At 37.1% G+C, this 20,213-nt stretch overlaps 2 protein-coding genes across 2 annotated transcripts; one reads left to right on the forward strand and one right to left on the reverse strand.

Moving 5' to 3' along the window:
- Positions 1-589: 589 nt before the first annotated feature.
- On the reverse strand, positions 590-9,182 carry LOC133882395 (calcium-dependent protein kinase 26-like). The gene is made up of 7 exons (XM_062321550.1): positions 8,281-9,182; positions 7,436-7,600; positions 7,199-7,351; positions 6,525-6,640; positions 6,123-6,290; positions 1,478-1,702; positions 590-991 (listed from the first exon to the last, which is right to left on the reverse strand). The coding sequence occupies exons 1-7, from the start codon at positions 8,930-8,932 to the stop codon at positions 827-829; spliced, it is 1,644 nt and encodes a 547-aa protein (XP_062177534.1). The 5' UTR covers positions 8,933-9,182; the 3' UTR covers positions 590-826.
- Positions 9,183-13,587: 4,405 nt separating this feature from the next.
- Positions 13,588-19,997, forward strand: LOC133882392 (calcium-dependent protein kinase 26-like). The gene is made up of 8 exons (XM_062321548.1): positions 13,588-13,727; positions 13,853-15,332; positions 15,718-15,861; positions 15,947-16,099; positions 16,612-16,727; positions 17,570-17,737; positions 18,966-19,199; positions 19,496-19,997. The coding sequence occupies exons 2-8, from the start codon at positions 14,438-14,440 to the stop codon at positions 19,622-19,624; spliced, it is 1,839 nt and encodes a 612-aa protein (XP_062177532.1). The 5' UTR covers positions 13,588-13,727; positions 13,853-14,437; the 3' UTR covers positions 19,625-19,997.
- The last annotated feature ends 216 nt before the right edge of the window (positions 19,998-20,213 follow it).

Raw genomic sequence — 20,213 nt, forward strand, 5'->3', positions numbered from 1 at the left:
TAGTTTTTTTTTTTTTTTTTTTTTTTTCTTGAGGTATTAAATCTATGTTTCGTGTTGTAAAATCATGAATAAATAAATAAATAAATAAAAATTTTGGGTGTTTTCCAGTATGCAAGCTTTAGACCATGTAAAGAAGATTTTCAAGTTGATCTACTATGCAATCAATGTTTTAAGGACCTACAAATGCTACCTTATATTTGCCTGTTTTACAAATGGACTTTGAAAGAATTGTCTGTTTGAATTAACTGTATAATATATCAAGTCTATGTGATTTATTGTTTTGTTTACATCTTAACTGCTTTTGAATAGGTATTTGTAATATTTTTCCTTTCATCAGAGTTTTCCTAGTTTTGGAAAAATAGAATATTGTTGCATTTACTTGTTCTTGGAACTAATTTCAAGATGAAATTGAGATTTATCTTTCTTTAGACGTTTGTATAGGCCATCCTTGGATATTTCAAAATGGATGAACAAGTTGAACAAGTTAAAGCTCATATATACATATTTTCTTCAGCCATACAGCATCATGAATACATTACACAGTAAATGCTCAAGCACAGAACCAAGGAATTGAAATTGTTTCTCAATATTCATAATAATAATATAATAAATTTCTTTAAAAAAGGAAGAATGGAAGTTTGTCAAAGCTTCATCACTATTTTTCTTCTGGCTCTGCTGTACAGCCAGCCAACGTGCCAAGCCAGTATACAGGACTGCAAGTTTAGACGCTACAGCTTGATAATAGTATGAATAAACAGGTCTTTTGGATGTAATAAAGGAAGCCTTTGTGCACCCCTTGTGTTCAGGGTTTGAATATTGAAGGATATTAACTGTAAGACGTGTAAGTCATCTCTGTTGTGAGCAACCAGGACCCCCAGATTGAATCCTCGCTCAAATCCAGACTGTGTTGTATTTGCCTTCCAATTCGACCGTTGCCCTTTTGGGCCTTTCCCATTAAAGCAGCAAATTCACGATAATCGATCCTTCCATCCTAGAACAACAAATATACAAAAGAACATCTGAGATTGGTCAAGAAACTAATAGGAAGGCCATGCCAAAACAAACAAACAAACAAGAAAATAGGAGAGAAAATCTGTTTTCCAAACCTCCACCAATTTTATCATATGCAATCTGCATCTCAATTTAGTCGTGTAATAAGTGCTGTACAGAGCAGACTTATAAGCCGACCTCCAAAAAGGTTTTGACATATAGAGTTTTGAAAGGAGAATCCAGATGCAAGCCAACTCTCAATGCCCCATTATAGTGCACAATTGGTTTAAAAAAACAGAGAATTTCTAATATGTACAGAACCCAATAATTCTAATAAGAGCTCAAATTGATTTAAAAGATGAAATACAGATTTATAAGCTTTGACAAGCCATTCAAATCTTATTTGTTCAGGTTTAAAAATTAGATTAGAGTGCATAGACTTTTGTTGACATAAGGTTTAGGCAGAGAACCAATTCAGATGACTTACATTATCTTGATCAACTTCTCTGATTATATCTTCAAGTAAGACATCAGTCATGTTATGTTCTGCACAAGCTTGCTGGAGGTCATCAATTGTAATATAACCGTTTCCATCCTTGTCAAAGTATTGAAATGCTGCAATAAGAAGTTCCCTACGTTCTAGTTTGTTAAGAGGAATTGTTGCAGCTGTAAATTTCCCGTAGTTGATAGTCCCAGTGTCATCCACATCAACCTACACAGCTAAAATAACTCGCATAAACAGAATATAAGGAACCGACGAAACAACATTATAAGCACTATAATCCAATATGGCAATGTCAACCCCATATTAAACTTCAATGATAATTTAAAAGTTATGGGACATAATCGTAGTCTCACTGCTGTCCACACCATCATGACCGCAACAAAATAGCTCAGGTAAACAGAACGTAGTGAACCTATGATATGATATAATTTTATAAGAACAATAATCCCATAGAGCAATATCAACCACATATTACACTTTAATGATAATCGAAAAGAAGTAATTAAGGGATTATTGTATCATAAACGATAATGTTTCTGTCCAATGTCCACCGATTTGCTGTTATGAGGAAGGAAGAGACATCATAACTTCTTGAATTTGCTAATAAACTTTCAGACAATGCAAACATTATTGACTTCTGAGTTCTGAACAAGCAAATTCCAGTCAAAAGGAGCACCAAGTATGTTATGCAGAAATTGACGGAGTCAATCAATCTGCCACAAGTCTATTTGTTAGCGTCCTGTTACAAGTCTGCTTGTTAGTGTCCTGCCACAAGCATACATATTAGTATCCATATATACCAAATACATGCTCAAAGAGGCTGAAGTTGTTCATTCATGAGTCTGCTTGTTATTTTAGTCCCTCACGATTGAAGTTGAAAGCGTTAAGGGAGGAGGACAAAACTAAAAAAAATAAAATTTTTGGGGGTAAAAATTAATTTTGGTGGGGGGGGGGGGGGGGGGGGGGGGGTGTTCATTTCATTAAAATACCTAAAATTTATAAGAAATTTTTAAATTTTTGTGACATTTTTTTTAAAAAAATTTTGGGAGGGCCGGGAACCTTTCAAGGCTAGGGGTGGTTCCGCCTCTGCTCAAAAGCAAGAATGTTAGCAAAAAATGGCTCAATATTAAACAACTATCTTACAAAGTGGATTGGAAATAGAGGATTTTTTTTCCACTCATATTTCTTAGGGTTAAATACAAAAAAGCCTCACAAACTGCCACCCATTATCCGGATATCACCACAAACTACCAAGACTTGCACTCTGACCCCCCAAACTACTAATTGCTTATTTTTTGGCTCCCTTCGATAGTTTATACCGCCTAGATGGATGGAAAGTAAGTCACATGCTCTGAAAGCCTAAATAACCCGAAAATGCCCTGATATTTACGTTTGAAAGTCATTCGGTTATTTTAAGTTTTAACTTAATTTTTTTTTGTTTGTATTTTTCAATCTCATATCGTCAGAGATGAAGGGTGTCCGGCACCGGCCTGAACTGGAACTGCCTCATAATCGTTGACACCACATACTTCAACTGTATAAAGGCCATCTTCTTCCCGAAACACACCCTCGGACCAGCCTGAAAAACTGGAAACTTGTACGGACTCACCTGTTTCAGCTCTCCACCGCCGTCGATCCCATCGAACCAACAGTCAGGTTTAAACTCGAACCGGTCCTTTCCCTAGAGCTCCTCGATCCATTCTTCCCATCTTGTAAGGAAAAAACGTGATTCTATCTCCATTCCCAACAGAAGTCCCATCAGGCAAAGTGTTGTCGGCGAGAGCGTGCTTTGAGTCCCACGCAACGGGTGGGTAGAGTCGCATGGTCCGCATGGATTCGCACAAGCAAGCGTTTAGGAACCTCATCTCCTTGAGAGTTTCAAAGTCCAGTGGCTTTTCACCATTTTTAAGTGCCGAGTTCACTTCGTTTAGAATGAGTTGTTTTTGTACTTAGAAAGCAACCAGTACAGTCACGTCATGGCCAATGACGTCGTGTTTCATCCGGCCATGATGAAGCTTATCACCATGTCTCTTACCACCTCCTCGTCGTGCCCAGCCAGCAACAACCTCGACAACAAGTTGCCGTCACATTTGTACATGTTTTCTTGATCTTTTTCGAGTATTCGCTTCTTGTTTCGTATGATTTCGGCCACAGAGCCATGAACGACGCTGAGCGCTTCTTTGAAATTCTTGAATTATGCATACGATACTGATTAAGTGTATGGTGACGACGAGAACAAGATTCAATCATGTGGGCCCGCCAGATGGGCGACAGTTTGGAACTGAACGTGGAGGGTAAAATGCATGAAATATTACCAACACGTGGTGCAGTATATCAGCCCACGTATATGGCTAATCTAAACGGTAATGTTCCAATACTTTTTTTTTAAAAAAAAAAAGGAATTTACAAAACTTACACTGCCTTATGTAGCTCCTCACAGGTTGTCTTTCTACGTTTTAAGCTATGCTTGTCTTGGAATGTACAAAGTCAATTTGCTTGCTGGGTTACCTTATTTGAGCTTCTACCCCATCTGTTTTGGTTAAAACTGGAGTACCCTATCTCAACGTCCTGTAAAGGTTATGTTGAGAAACTGAGTGTGCAGCACAGGGAAGACACTGAAGTTGCTTATGAGAATGGTTTACATTGAGGATCCGAAAGTGAAGGTAAGATAGGGTGGTGAGAAAGGAGGGACAGACGACGCCTCAGCCTATACACGTGGTAAAAGAGTAGTAGTGGAGCAGTTTTGCATGAATTTAGGGCTTGTTTGGCAAAGACATACAGAAAATAGAACAAAATAGTGGGTTGTTAATTTTGAAATTAGTAAAAAGTAATGATGAGATATAAAATAAAATAAAAATGTATTGAAAAGTGAAAATCTTTTGGATTGTAGTGAATAAAAAATTATTGATGTGATATAAAAAGTGAAAAAGTGAGAATATTTTTATGTTGATTGGTATTAAAAAATATGAAAAAGTGAAAAAATAATTATATGAACAATAACCCCACTATTAGGTATTGTTCCGTCACTTGGCAAACAACCCCTTAATTACACGTGGTAAAAGAGTAGCAGGAGGGACAGACGACGCATCAGCCTATACACGAGTCCTGGCGTCATTTATTTTGAAGTAAGTTGATTAGTTATTCAAAGTCATGAATTTAGAAATAAGTTGATTGGAGTTGGTAAAGATAATGATGTTGACGTGAAATGTTGGCCATGGCAGAGCTACTCCATGGTAGATAGACAAGATGGAATTCTACATGTCAAATACCAACCTTCAAGAATTCCTTCACTTGCTCTGCCTGTGGGAAGGAATACTCTGTGGCTATTGTAACGCCCAGAGCATTTTTTTAGCCATTAATGAACTTGTGGGGTGCAGTAGCAAGAGTTGAGTAGGAGACAGCCAGCGACAAAGAGGTGATCACGGAGACCCCAAGAGCAAATTTCTTGACAAGACCATCCTCCGTGAGATCAAGCACCTCAGGACTAAAGACCAATCCACTGTCATAAACAGAGAGTACGACAAGACCATAAGCGGTGGGCTCCAACCTGCGCCGTCTGTCTCTACAAGTTTGAGTCCCACCACAAGATGCGCCGGCTCACCAACTGCCGCCACATCTTCCACCGGAGCCGCCTTTCTTGTTGTTCCCCCCGATACTAACCCAACCTTGTTGAATATTACTAGCCTTCGTCTCCACCACTCGCAGATCCACCTCCACCACGACAGTTCCCAACCAGTTGCGGCCGACAACAGCATCTCGGCGATCAAGAACCAGAGAGGCAAAGTCTGCATTCTCAGCATCTGTGGCGTCGGCATTCTCTCCGGATGCTAGTAGCCGTGTTATTTTCTCAAAGGGCAATCTAGTAATTTCATGTTTAAAGAGAATGGCATTTTTGAGAATTTGTGTCCTTCAGAGTCACGTGCCGTGCACATGTAGTGTTTTCCATCCACTTAGATGGCATAAACTGACGGAGGGGGCCAAAAAACAAGCAATTGGTAGTTTAGGGGGCCAGAGTGCAAGTCTTGGTAGTTCGGGGGGCCATCCGGAAAACGGATAGTAGTTTAGGGGGCTAAATTATATTTAACCCTATTTCTTAAATAAAAATCTTCCCATAGAATATTGTTACAGAGAATGTGGTAGACATTTAAGAGTAGTAAAAATAATTTAGCAAAGCACAATGTCTAATTTGATGTACATCTAGAAAGTTATACTTGTGACCATTTGGCTAACTCCTCAAAAGTGGTACACACTTTGCACAAGTCTTCACCTCCATAAAACCCCAACCAATATTAAAGTAGAACTTGACAAATAAGATACCTGAATTCTATTGCTACAAGCACAAGTGCATATCATTAAAGGAATGTGATTTCAGGATCAACTTTAACCAAAGAATGATTTTCCAAGTCCCTCCTCATCTAACATGACATCACCAACTTAATTGTCAATATAAACTACGAATTTGATTATCCGAAACATAGAGTTGATGTGGATTCCAATATCCTAAATTCAGCCGCAGACATGCAATATATCTGAACTCAAATGAAACGAAAGCATACATGCATTCAAGTTATGGACAATAAACAGACCACAAGAAAATCAAGTATTAGCTATGAAATAAACATCTTACGGCTTCCATAAGACGAAGTATTTCTGAATTCCTCAAGATAAAGCCATATCTTTGCAAACCAGCTTTCAGTTTATCAAATGTAATTTCACCACGGTTATCAGTATCCATCGCCTTAAAAATTTCTCTCAAACCGGCAAGCTCCTCCTCAGGAAGGCTTTCAGCTATTACCTGATAGCACAAAACAGAGACAAAGAGGTTCTGTCAATGTGAATACTAGATTTGGTATTTAAGAGGAGCATGGAAAAACTCAACATCAAACATCAGTATGCTTTTCAAATAAACAGCTAAATTGATATAGAGTGCAATGCTGTATCTAAAAGCATACACACAGACACTCGGTGTGTGTGTGTGTGTTTTGTCCTTATTTATCTTTCTATTTCTGAGTCATGCACCTGTACTTACCCGTAAAGCCATCTTCTTTAACTTCTTCATTTCAGAGAACCGTTTTAGACGAGAAAGTACAGCTGGATCCAGTGCTCTAACAGGAGCAACTCCATTTGGACATATCCAAGGATGGCCTAAACAAACGTTTAAAGAAAAATAAATCTCAATTTGATCTTGAAATTAGTTCAGATAACAGGTAAATGCAACAAGGTAGCAAACTACAATATTCTATTTTTCCAAAACTAGGAAAACTCTGATGAAAGAAAAATATTTCAAATACCTATTCAAAAGTAGTAAGATGTAAATAAAACAATAAATCACATATACTTGATATATTATACTGTTAATTCAAACAGACAAATTCTTTCAAAGTGCATTTGTAGGACATGCAAACACACAAGGTAGCATTTATAAGTCCTTAAACATTGATTGCATGGTAGATCAACCTGACAATTTACTTTACAAGGTCTAAAGTTTGCTTACACTGGAAAACACCCAAAATTTAGTGCCTCAAAAGCTTATGCCTTTTTTACAAAATTATGGCAATGCCTAGTAGTCATGCATGCTGCCATAGCAACATGGAAAAAAACATCAACAAATGAAAAAGACCAGTTTAATTCATTCAGTCTACATTAGATTCTCCCAATGATAGGGTAACATCATGAAGAAAATGACAGAAAGGTTAAACATACATAAAACTTCCTGAGCAGTCAAACGTTCTGAAGGTTGAGAACATAACATTTTCCGGATTAGGTCCTTTGCACTGTCAGATATACTGGGCCATGGGCTTGATTTTAAGTCTATATCTCCCTTCAACACCCCATCAAATGTTTCCTGCTCAGTTTCTGAATTACAAACAGATAAAGCCTTCAGTAAACACACACAATGAAATTTTCACTCGTTTGAGTAATATACCAAATCACACATACTTGCCCAAAATGGCGGCACACCACTTAGCAATATATACAGTATGACCCCTGCTGCCCATATGTCTGATTCTGGCCCATAATGCCTGCGGAGTACCTCGGGAGCGACGTAGTATGCGCTTATACGCCTATCACATGCATCTGGGGCCATATCTGTGAAAACTTGGCCTAAAGTAGCAAGGCAAATGAAGAGTTAGCATCTCTCCCTTTATGCCTCAATAAAATTACATACAAGCAGCAGCGGTAACTTCACAAATTGACAAAAGTATCTTGCAAGTAATTTAATATGAAATGCATCTCCCTTAGTTCACATTTATGATTTACTAGATAAACATAGAACCTAAAAGCAGAAAAATGCTCCATTGGATCTCACATACTGTTAAGAGTCCCACATTACCAAGGTATACTTGGGTTGTGGGCTTTATAAGCCTTGAGCAAACTTCTTCCCTTAAGGTGCCTTTTGTAAAAGAGTAAAACTCAATGGACTTTATCATGTATCAAAGCTTCATGACTTTGGACAATGTTGGACCTTCTCTCCTGTTGTACACATGTTTGGATAATAGTGTCACATGTAAAGGGGTGTGTTAAGAGTACCACATTGCCAAGGTATGCCTAGGTTGTGGGATTTATAAGCTTTGAGCAAACCTCCTCCCTTGAAGTGCCTTTTGTGGAAGAGTAAGGCTTAGTGAACTTTATCACATACAACATTAGGAGTTAGGACCTAAATAATTTATTTAAAAAAATGCACAAAGGAATTACTCCAGGTGCTTCAGCTCCTTAATTTCCCACCAGTTCATCTAAAAAATGCAAATTAAAAGAGAAAGAAGGCCAGGCACTTGTTAATTCACCTGGTTTGAAGAAAACAGAGCATCCAAAATCAACGGCTTTGAGAGAGGAATCATCATATTTGTCAAGCAACAGGAAATTCTCAGGCTTTAGATTTCTAAGCATAACCCCAAGCGAGTGGCAAGCCTCAACAACCTCTACAATGATCTTTGCCAATTCAGCAGCCTTCCCCTCCGTGTAATGCCCCCTCTGGAAGATCCGGTCAATCAACGCACCGCCGCTACAAAGCTCCATCACAATATGCACATACAAGGGATCCTCATAAGCACCCTTGATGGTCACAATATTCTTGTGGTGGCCCTCCAAATGGTACATTATCTGAATCTCCCTCCTCAGATCCTCCACGTCCACCTCAGAAGTCAACTTCCCTTTTGAGATTGACTTACAGGCGTACTCAATCCCCGTGGTAATCTCGGTGCATAAATAAGTAGATCGTTCCTGTTGTAATTCGTGACCAAACTCGTAAAGATGATGAACGTTAGCAGTCTCATGGCCCAACACATAATAAGCTTGGTTAGCGATGCCGCGGCTAACGATGGCTTCTTCCTTGGCAGGTGAGTTTTTAAGCTGCTGGGAATTCAAGCTGGAACTGGACTGGTCGGAATGGGTGTTGCGCTGATAAGATTTCCCCTTGATAGATTCGTGGATGCCCATGTGTAGATTCGTAGAAGTAGAATTAAGAGAAATTGATAAACTATATATATTTTTTTCTGGATATTGTTCCAAACGACAAAGCCCTTGAATCGCGGATTGATCAGCAACTATACGCGGAATATAATATGACTGATGTCTTTCTTGAAGATATAATCAGAGAAGTTGATCCAATTCAAAGAACAAAAAAAAAAAATCAGAGAAGTTGACCAAAAATGTAAGTCATCTGAATTTGTTCGCCATTAAGCCGAGATTTTTTTTTTTTTTACATGCTCACATAAGAGGGGGAAATAGGGATTCCAACGTTAAGCCGAAAATCTTAACGTTACGTAACTGGTGTATATGTGACAAAGGCATTCTTGAAATTTTATATATGTCCTCTTTAATAGAATAATTAAGTTAGGTTTTTAAATAAGGTAAGTGTTAAATTGTCTCTTCAAAAGAATGATAGATTAATTATTATTTTTAAGAAAATAAGGGGTCTTGCTCATAAAGCAATATCTCCAATAGAAAAATAAGGGATTTGTCTTCATTTAAAATTAGGGTTAAGTACTTTTTTAGTCTCTGAGTTTTTGAAACTTTATTTTTTAGCCATTGAGTTTCAATTTACATCACAGATGATATATCAATTTTGAAAAATGACCAAATTAGTACATTGTTTAACTTCTCCGTCCAAAAACTAACGGCCCGCCACGTGTCAACTTCAGATGTTGACACATGGCACTATATAAAAAAATTAAAAATTAAAAATTAAAAATATTAAAAATATATATATATATATTAAAAATTAAAAAAATAAAAAATAAAAACAAGGGGGTGGCACCTTGGCAACCATGGGGGTGGCTGGCCGGTCGAGGGTGGGCGAACCACCCCATGGGGGTGGTTCAGCCACCCCTTGGACAGAAAAAAAGAAAAAAAGAAAAAAAGCAAGATCGGTTTTGTCCTTGGGGGTGGCCGAACCACCCCCAAGGGCCACGGGAGTGGTTTGGCCACCCCAAAATCGGCCGGTCTGGGGGTGGCCGAACCCCCATCTCCCCCCCCCTCGTGGCCTATGGGAGTGGTTCGACCACCCCAAGGGCAAAACGGAAAAAAATCAATTTTGGAGGGTTTGGCAATTGGGGGTGGCCGAACCACCCCCAAGGCCCACGGGGGTGGTTCGACCACCCCCAGACGGGCCGGCCTGGTGGTGGTCGAACCACCCCCGTGGCCCTTAGTTGGTTCGGCCACCCCCAAAGGCAAAACCGATCTTGCCTTTTTTTTTTTTTTTTTTTTTTTTCTTTTTTTCAATTTTTAATTTTTAGTTTTTAATTTTTTTATATAGTGCAATGTGTCAAACTCTGAAGTTGACACGTGGCGGGCCGTTAGTTTTTGGACAGAGAAGTTAACCGAGGTACTAATTTGGTCATTTCTCAAAATTGATATATCATTTGTGATGTAAATTGAAACTTAGGGACTAAAAAATAAAGTTTCTAAAACTCAAGGACCATAGGGATATTTAACCCTTAAAATTAATAATATTTATTTAGGGTTTGTAGTATTTGTTTATTTATTGTTCTGTAATTCCAGATTTGTAACCCTATAAATAGGGTATTGAAGAATGAAATAATATTAAGAATAAAATTATTAGACAACCCTTGTAGTTGCTTGAGAGTTTTTTAGGGTTCTTCAAATAATTCTAACATTAGGAGGCCCAAGGTATCTCGAATACCTTACTATCACACACACACCACTATCTATATTATTCATCGTTCATCCCCCGTTACGGAGGTCCGTAACACTTAAGTTGGCAAGCATTTATGCACTCTAATATAATTGCCTCTAAATGATTTTAAATCTTGTTCTAATAAGCTTTAAATATCTTGTTTAGCAGCATCTTATCAAAAAAAAAAAAAAAAAAATCTTGTCAAAGCTTATAAATCTCGTCTATGTTTGTTAAAATTTTTATTTTTTTGCCTTTTGTTTTATGTTCTAAAAACAAAAAATATTAATAAATAACCCAAAGCACAAAATATTCAAAAAAGTGCTTTCATCTTCCTTTTCAAACCAAAAACAAACCCCCCCCCCCCCCCCCAACAAAAAAAAAAAAAACACATTAACAATCATACACGTGTTTCTTTTTGAAGTCAATTTAAGTGTTCATCTGAATGAGTGAATACTATGCATAAAAGCAATTGAATCTCTGTTTCTATGCCATTGTGCATTAGATAATAGGACAATAAATGTTATTTTCATCTGGATTCTCTTTTCAAAAGTCTATATATCAACAACTTTTTGAGGTTGGGTTTATAAGTCGGCTGTCTACAGCACATATTATACAACTAAATAGGTATTATACAACTAAATAGGGATACCAATTTCATATGATGAAATTAGCAGACTTTTGGCAAGTATATTTCGCTTTATTTTTAGTTTAATGATGATTTCCCCTTTTTCCTCTCTAGTCTTCTATTTATTTGTTTTTTTTTTTTTTTTTTTTTGGCCTGGCTCTCCCTATTTGTTTGTCGATCTTATGTTATGCTGTATATGTGTTGTTTTAGGATGGAAGGATCGATTATGGTGAATTTGTTGCTATGATGCAAAAAGGCAATGCTGGAATTGGAAGACGAACTATGCGAAATAGTCTGAATTTGAGTATGAGAGATGGACCTGGTACTTCCTGCTTTGTGTATCTGGGCTGTTTCCCTTTTCCAGTTCTTTGCTAGTATCATGAAACTTGGCGGATCCTTCACTTGTCACTTTTCCTATGACAACATCACGTGCTTAGTGAGATAGTTGAGTTTTAAAGGCAAAATAAACTCATCTATTGGTTATTCTATTCCAGTGGACGATCAAACTCAATTTTAACCTGAAATGTTAACTGACAACAGTGCTAATCATTAACATTAAGTTCTACTAGCGACTGGAGAAGACTGTTCAAACTAGCTTCAAACTTGGGTAATCAAATGATTTGGAATAGTTTCAACTGATGGATTATTTTGTGAATAAGGAAATAAGAAACATCAGGGAAACTGGATTAATCGGTGTTGCCTTTATGTGGGTGCAAGTTGAACGGGTTTAATTATATGATTATCAAGCTGTTCTGTCTGTACTTGTAGTCTCATATGCTGAATTGCAAATTGGCAGGTTGTACAGCAAAGCCAGAAGAAAATTAGTAATGAAGCTTTGAGAAGCAATTTTGGCTCCTAACCAGTTCTCAGAGAAGATCTGGGTGTAGGAGATTCTGTGCTTGAGCATTTATTGATGAGTGAAGCCTTTATGATGCTGTATGACTACTGAAGAAAATATTTTATTAGCTTTGTAGACTTCAGAGTGTGAAGTGTTACAGCTTTTCAAGTTGCTTAATTATTGATTGCTGTTTTCATTTGGGGGGTTCTGATTATATTTGAAAAAAAAAAACGGATTTGATCTCCGGATAATGTCTCTTCATTGAATTTGGGTTGCTTCCAGTGAAACAAATCTCTGGAGATCTCCAATGAAAAAGAAAATGGTGGGGATAGAATGATTGGGGGAGATTTTTGTCAAATAGAACACGAACACGAACAGCGAAAGAACTTTTTGGCATATGCCGGAGTATCAACAACTCTGTAGTAAGAAATGTTTCAAACCCAAGTGTTGCATGGATGGAAATTGATAATGGCGGGTGCAAAAGAGAAAGAAGAAACAGGAGTTGAAGATATGGGGGAGGTGGTTGTGGATATCAATGAAAACAAAAAGGAGAAAAAGAATTACCCAAACCAGAAACCAGCATAAACAGCAAGGGGTGCAGATAAAGCTGAACAAAACTTGGGAAAAGAACAAAAGGCGATAAATATGTGAAGTTTTGAAGTGAAAGGAATTTGAAATTTTTGAGAACCCAAAATGGGAAAGCAACAAACTTAAGGAAATCTTTGGCTGGGCTTATAGTTCAGAGTGCCCAAAGAGAAAATTCCGAAGGAAAGCGATTGTAAAATGTACGATTTGAAAAAGTAATTTTTAAAAATTCAATTAAGCGTCTGACAAAATTGCAATTTAGCATTTAAAATCACAAATTAATTTTTAAAATTCTGTATTTTCAAAAAAATACTATCCTACCTTTGAAGCTTTGACAAACTTCTATTCTTTTTTGAAAGAAATTCGTCATATTATTATTATGAATATCGAGAAACAATTTCAATTCCTTGGTTCTGTGCTTGAGCATTTACTGTGTAACGTATTCATGATGCTGTATGACTGAAGAAAATATGTATACATATATGAGCTTTAATTTAGATATGAAGATATTTTGTCAAATAGGACATTTTTCAAAAGTTTTTTCCTTTAATTTTAGAAGGTAAAGAATGGTAATTTAGGAGGTTAAAATGATATTTTCCATTTAATTTTTCTATCAAATAAAATTACGTAGATCAATTTTGCATTTTTCCCGGCAAAACGCCGTATTCATCTAGCACACCAAAAAGTGGCGGCTGCTCGCCTGGTCTTTTAATAAAGAGAAATGATAACTCCTGCACCTCCCTCTCTTGGAAGTTGCTTGCGTCGCAGGATTGAAGCCAGGTTCTCCCACATACAACCCCGCGCAGCTCTTGTTTCACGCGCTATTTATTCTTCTTAGTGGATAATAACAACAAAATCCAAAGTAAATAAATAAATATAAAAAGCGAAGAAGAAGAATAGCCGTTGAAAATGAAAGTTTATTAGATCAATTATATTTCTTCAAATTATCTATAAAAAAAAATAAAAATAAAAATTATATTTCTTCAAATCTCCGTTCAACGTGGAGCTACGTGGATCTGTTTCCCTGCTCTCTCATTTTCACCAACTGGTACTATCCCCCGTCTCTCTCCCTCCTTTAACTTTTATGCATATGTCTATTTGTTTACGTGCTCATGTTGATCGATTCATTTCTTCTGTAATTTCTGTTTCAAAATTTAATCTTGGGATATTCAGCTAGCAGGGTGATCAACGAATTCCTACGGCCCTGTTTCTTTTGGGAGGAAATTTTTCCTAGGAAAAAGATTTTGGTCTCAAAGGCACAAAGCGATCCTCGGCAGCAATCTTAAAATGAGATAGGCAAAACGGAACCGTAGGTCTGACCCTGGTATAAGATTTGTATTTTACTGCATATTTGTTGTGTTCAGATTTGTCAAGCTTCTTTATTTAGGATTAGGGGCTGATAAGTCTTTAATTTTGTCATTGAATGGAGAGATTATTGATTGTGCAATAGGCGGTGAAAGTCAGCGTGGGCGAATTGTGGGTTGTTTCATGGGCATCCTTGAATCTTCCGAAAGGAAATTTTTATTTAGGATTAGCGGCTGGTTGAGTCTTTGATTTTGTCAGTGAATGAAGAGATTCTTGATTGTGCAATAGGCATTGAAGTTAGCTTGTGGGTTGTTTCATGGGGACTCTTGAATCTTTCAAAAGGAAATCCTTTTTTAGGATTAGGGGCTGATTAATTAAGTCTCTTGATTTTCTCAGTGAATGTGATTGTGCAATAGGCAGTGAAGTGAGCGTGGGTTAATTGTGGGTTATTTCATGGGCATCCTTGAATCTTGCAAAGGGAGATCTTTTCGGCGCACCCACCCCGTTTCTGACCACTCCAGTTCCAGCCAGCAGCTCATTGCCCCAGAAATCTGCACAGAACGCCCCAAAGATGGAAACTTAAATGCCCTTTCTGACCCCTCCAGTTTCAGCTTGAATTCCCAGCAGCTCATTGCCCCAGAAATCTCCAAAGAAAGCCCCAAAGAAAGCCCCAAAGATGAAAACTTACCTGCCCTTTCTGACCCCTCCAGTTCCAGCTTGAATTCCCAGCAGCTCATTGCCCCAGAGATCTCCAAAGAAAACCCCAAAGATGAAAACTTACCTGCCATTAGTCCCACCAAGAAAGAAGCCATCGTGAGCCATGGAATTAAAAACAAAGCTTATCATGTCTTGGGACGTAAGACCGCTAACTTCCGTAAGCTTTACGTGTTGGGTCGTGAATTACGACGAGAACTGCGTGGGAGTACTTATCTATGCATGGAGATTGCCACGGAGATTAAGTATGCCTGTAAGTTTATCTCAAAGAAGAAGTTAAATTCTGAGGAGGAAGTGGAGGATGTTAGGAGGGAGATTCATGTACTGCACCATTTAGCAGGTTACAAGAATATTGTAACCATCAAGGCTGCATATGAGGATCCCTTGTATGTGTATATTGTGATGGAGCTTTGTGAAGGTGGTGAGTTCTTTGAACGGATCAACCAGAGCAGACGTTTCAGTGAGAGAGAGGCTGCTGAATTAACAAAGATCATTGTAGGGGTTGTTCAGGATTGCCACTCTCTCGGGGTAATGCATAGAGATCTCAAGCCTGAGAACTTCTTGTTGCTTGACAAAGATGACGATTTCTCTCTCAAAGCTGTTGATTTTGGGCTCGCTGTTTTCTTCGAACCAGGTAACTTAACAAGTGCCTGTGCTTGTTTCTCTTTTAATTTGTATTTTTTTAGATGAACTGGTCGCAAGTTAAGAAGTTAAAGCACCTGAATTAGTTCCTATGTAATTCATTGGTGCTTTTTTTTAAAAAAAATTTCAGGTCCTAATGTTGTACCTTAACTGCAATGGAGCATTTGTACGTTTTAACGTTCTATGTTTTTGTGCATGCCTATCTAGTAAATATGAACTAAATGTGGAGATGTATTTTATAATAAATAACTTGCAAGATAATTTTGTCATTTTTGTGAAGTTAATGCTGTTGCTTTTAGATAACTATTGAAGAACTAGAATACATTTGTTGAGGTGTAAAGGGAGATGATAAAACTTTATTTGGCTTACTACTTCAGGCCAAGTTTTCACTGATATGGCTGGAAGCCCACATTACATGGCTCCTGAGGTAATCCATAGGCGTTATGGGCCAGAAGCAGAGGTGTGGGCAGCAGGGGTCATACTATATAAATTGCTAAGTGGCGTGCCTCCATTTTGGGCAGGTATCTATGATTTGGTAGCTATTACAATGAGTGAAAGTTCCATTGTGTGTGCATTTGCTGAAAGCTTTAAATGTTAACAATTCAGAAACAGAACAGGGAGTATTTGATGCAGTGTTGAAGGGACATATTGACTTCGAATCAGACCCATGGCCCCTAATATCTGGCAGTGCAAAGGACCTAATCCAGAAAATGTTATGTTCTTGGCCTTCAGAACGTTTGACTGCTCATGATGTTTTATGTATGTTTAACCTTTCTGTCATTTTCTTCATGATCTTACGCAATTATTTGAACCATCTAATGTAGACTAAAAGAATTAAACTGTTTTTTTGTTGTTGTTGTTGTTGATGATGATGTTCATTTTCCATGTTGCTATTGCTATTACTGCATGCATGACTAATAGGCATTACGATCATTTTGTAAAACATGTATAAGCTGTTGAGGCACTACATTGTGGGTGTTTTCCGGTGTAACGAAAACTTCAGACTTTGTAAAGTAGATTTTCAGGTTGATCTACTATGCATTCAATGTTTGAGGATGTATAAATGCTACGATATATTCTCTTTTTAAATAGGGTTTTGTAATATGTTTCTTTCATCAGATTTTTGCTAGTTTTGGAAAATTAGAATAATAAAAAACTTCTAAAGAGTGAATTTACCATACTCGTTAATGTAGTTTGCTACCTTGTTGCCTTGTTATTTGAACAAATTTCAAGATCAAATGGATATTTATCTTTCTTAGTTGTTTGTTTAGGCCATCCTTGGATATGTCAAAATGGAGTTTCTCCTGATAGAGCACCGGATCCAGCTGTACTTTCTCGTCTAAAACAGTTCTCTGCAATGAATAAGTTAAAGAAGATGGCTTTACGGGTAAGTACTGGACCACTGGTGCATGACATAGAAGTAAAAAGATAAAGGGGAGAGAGAGAGAGAGTAATGAGTTCGAATAAACTTTTAGATGCAACATTGAACTCTATATCAGTTTGGCTGTTTATTTGAGAAGCATACTGACGGAGTCAGAGTCAGAGTACATCACCACCTACCATGAATAAGCTATCACGCCTTGTCAATATGCTTCTCATTGTCAAAGTTGGAGTTCAGTTGCTGAAGGGAGTTCTTTTGCTATGAGAATTTGGCTACTAGGAAGAATTCTTTTACTATGAGAAGTTGGTTGCTGGGTTATGTAGCACGTGTCTTTTTTTTCCTTGTTTGTTTTTGTTTCTAGTTAAAAGCCATGACTCCTCTGTTGGAGTACATGTTCCGTTTTGCTTAGTAGTTATGTTCTATGTAGTCTTTTTTTTCCTTGTTTGTTTTTCTTTCTAGTTAAAAGCCATGACTCCTCTGTTGGAGTACGTGTTCCGTTTTGCTTAGTAGTTATGTTCTATGTAGGTTTTGATTTCTAATAAGTCGGTAGAGCATTATATAAGGTGATGTATCGTTGGCTTTAGTAGTCAATAAGAGTATTCCAGTTCACTATATTTCCTGAGATGCGACTTCTCCAGAGCTTTGGTGCAACTCCATTGCTAGCTTTTGTGAGTCTCCATAGCTTTGTGTGTGTGTGTGTGTTTTGTGAGGTCCTTTTACTGCCGATACGACTTCCCCAGTGGTGCTCCATCACATACTGATATTTGATGTTGACTTTTGCTTCTTTTAAATAGCAGATATGGTATTCATATTGATGGAACTTCTATGTCTCTGTTTTGTGCAATCAGGTAATAGCTGAAAAACTTTCTGAGGAAGAGCTTGCTGGTTTGAGAGAAATGTTTAAGGTGATGGATACTGACAACAATGGTAAAATTACGTATTATGAACTAAAGGCTGGTTTGCAAAGATATGGCTCTGTCTTGAAGGATACAGAAATACGTGGTCTCATGGATGCTGTAAGATGTTTGTTTCATAGAAGTACTTGATTTTTTGGTGTTTATTGTGTTTGTTTTGTTGTTCATCATCATCTAATTTTTTTTGTTCATTTTCTTTGTCTTCTTCTTCACCATCATTTTCTTTTTCTTCTTCTTGATTCAATAGTTTTTTTTTTTTGTTTTGTTTCAATTAGCCACTCTATGTTCATTATAACTTGAATGCTTGTTAGCTATCATTTCATTTGAGTTCAGATATATTGCATGTGGCTGAATTTAGGATATTGGGATCCACATTAATTCTGTGTTTTTGATAATCAAAATACATAGTTTATATTGATAATTAAGTTGTGATGTCATGTTATGTTAGGAACTTGGGAAATAATATTTTGGGGAAAGTTGATCCTGAAATGAAATTCCTCTAACGTTTTTCACTCGTGCTTGAAGCACTAGAACTCAGGTACTTTATTTGTCATGCTCTACTTTAATATGGTTGGGGTTTTCTGAAGGTGAAGGTTCATGTAAAGTGTGCATGCTTTTGTTTCTTTTTACTACTCTTAGATGTCTATCGTATTCTCTGTTCTGTTACAATATTCTATATGAAGATTTTTATTTAAGAAACATTAATGGCAAAATAGAGGATTTTTTCCCATCCACTTTGTAAGATAGTTTTCAGAGTATTGGGCCATTTTTCATGCAAAGTTTAGCATATTTGTTGCTTCTTTTGAGGAAATGTGTTGTCAATGAGGAAGTTGGGATCGTGAAAAATTATTTAGCATACTTGGTGCTCCTTTCAATTTGGAATTTGCATATTCAGAAGCCAATATGTTTGCATTGTTTGTAAAGCTTTTTGGGAAATTAAGAAGTTTTGATGTCTCTTCCTTTTATCATAATGGAAAATTAGTGGACATTGGATAGAATCATTATCCTTTATGATACAAGAATCCCTTAATTACTTCTTTTAAGTATCATTGAAGTTTCATATGGGGTTGCCATTGCCGCATAGGATTATTGTGCTCATGGGGTTGTTTCTTTGGTTCATTACGTTCTGTTTATCTGAGCTATTTTAATTGTGTTCAGGCTAACGTAGGCGACTGTGGGGACTATTGACAATGGTCCCCTAGTTGCTTCTTTTAATTATCATTGAGGTTTAATATTGGGTTGTCATTGCCATATTGGATTATGGTGCTCACGATATTATTTTGTGAGTTCATTATGTTCTGTTTACCTGAGCTGTTGTAGCTATGTGCAGGTTGATGTGGACTATAGTGGCGCTATCGACTATGGGGAATTTATAGCTGCAACAATGCATCTTAAGAAACTAGAACGTGAGGAAAATCTCCTTGCAGCATTTCAATACTTCGACAAGGATGGAAGTGGTTATATTACAGTTGATGAGCTCCAGCAAGCTTGTACAGAACATAACATGACTGTTGTTTATCTTGAACATATTGAAGATATAATCAGAGATGTTGATCAAGATAATGTGAGTCATCTGAATTTGTTCCTCTTAATTAGAGAACTTTATGTCAACAAACGTTTATGCACTCTAATATAATTCTCTTTCAATGATTTTTAAACTTGAACCAATAAGTTTTGAATGGCTATCAAAGCTTTTAAGTTTAGCAAACAGATTTCCCTTGATTGCTGCTGCTTTTTGTTAAATGAGGCTTCCCCCCCTATCCTCTCTCCTAGTTTGTTTGTTTTTTTTTTTTTTGGCCGGGCTTTTCTATTTGTTTGTTGACCAATCTCAGATGTTCTGATGTATATATGTTGTTTTAGGATGGAATGATCAATTATGGTGAATTTGTTGCTTTGATGCAAAAGGGCAATGTTGAAATTGGAAGACAAAATATGCAAAAGAGACTGATTTTGGGTTCAAGCTGGAGGTCCTGGTTGCTGCAGAGATGATTTCCAGATAATCTCCTTCAGCAATGATTTTATTCAAACCCTGAACACAAGGGAGCACAAAAGCCGCCTTTATTACATCCGAAAGACCTTTTTATTTATATGATTATCAAGAAGTAGTGTCTAAACTTGTAGTCCTGTATACTGACTTGGCACGTTGGCTGTTTGTACAACAAAGCCCCAAATTAAAGTTGGTTCCTAAATGATGTGTCACAATCTCATGTGATCAATTATTTTGGAAAATATGTCATAATCTCATGGAATTGTGACACATCATTTGGGGAACTAACTTTTGGAAGAAAAAAAATTGGAATGTCTAGCATTTCTCAAAGAAAATTAGTGATGAAGAAACAATTTCAATTCCTTGGCTCCAAAACCTTATCTTTTGTCGCAGAAGATTCGGGTCTTGGAGGTTCTGTGCTTGAGCATTCACTGAGAGATGCATTTATGATGCTGTGCGATCAGTCAACAAAATATTTAGAAGCTTTGTACACTTCAAAGGCCTCTTCATTTAACGTGAAATAGAGAAGAGTCATTTCATGGTCAGGATTTAATGTTGTTGTATCTAACAGTGTAGATGATGTTACGTGAT

The sequence above is a fragment of the Alnus glutinosa genome, chromosome 11 (genome assembly GCF_958979055.1).
Source record: "Alnus glutinosa chromosome 11, dhAlnGlut1.1, whole genome shotgun sequence".
NCBI classification, from domain to species: domain Eukaryota; kingdom Viridiplantae; phylum Streptophyta; class Magnoliopsida; order Fagales; family Betulaceae; genus Alnus; species Alnus glutinosa.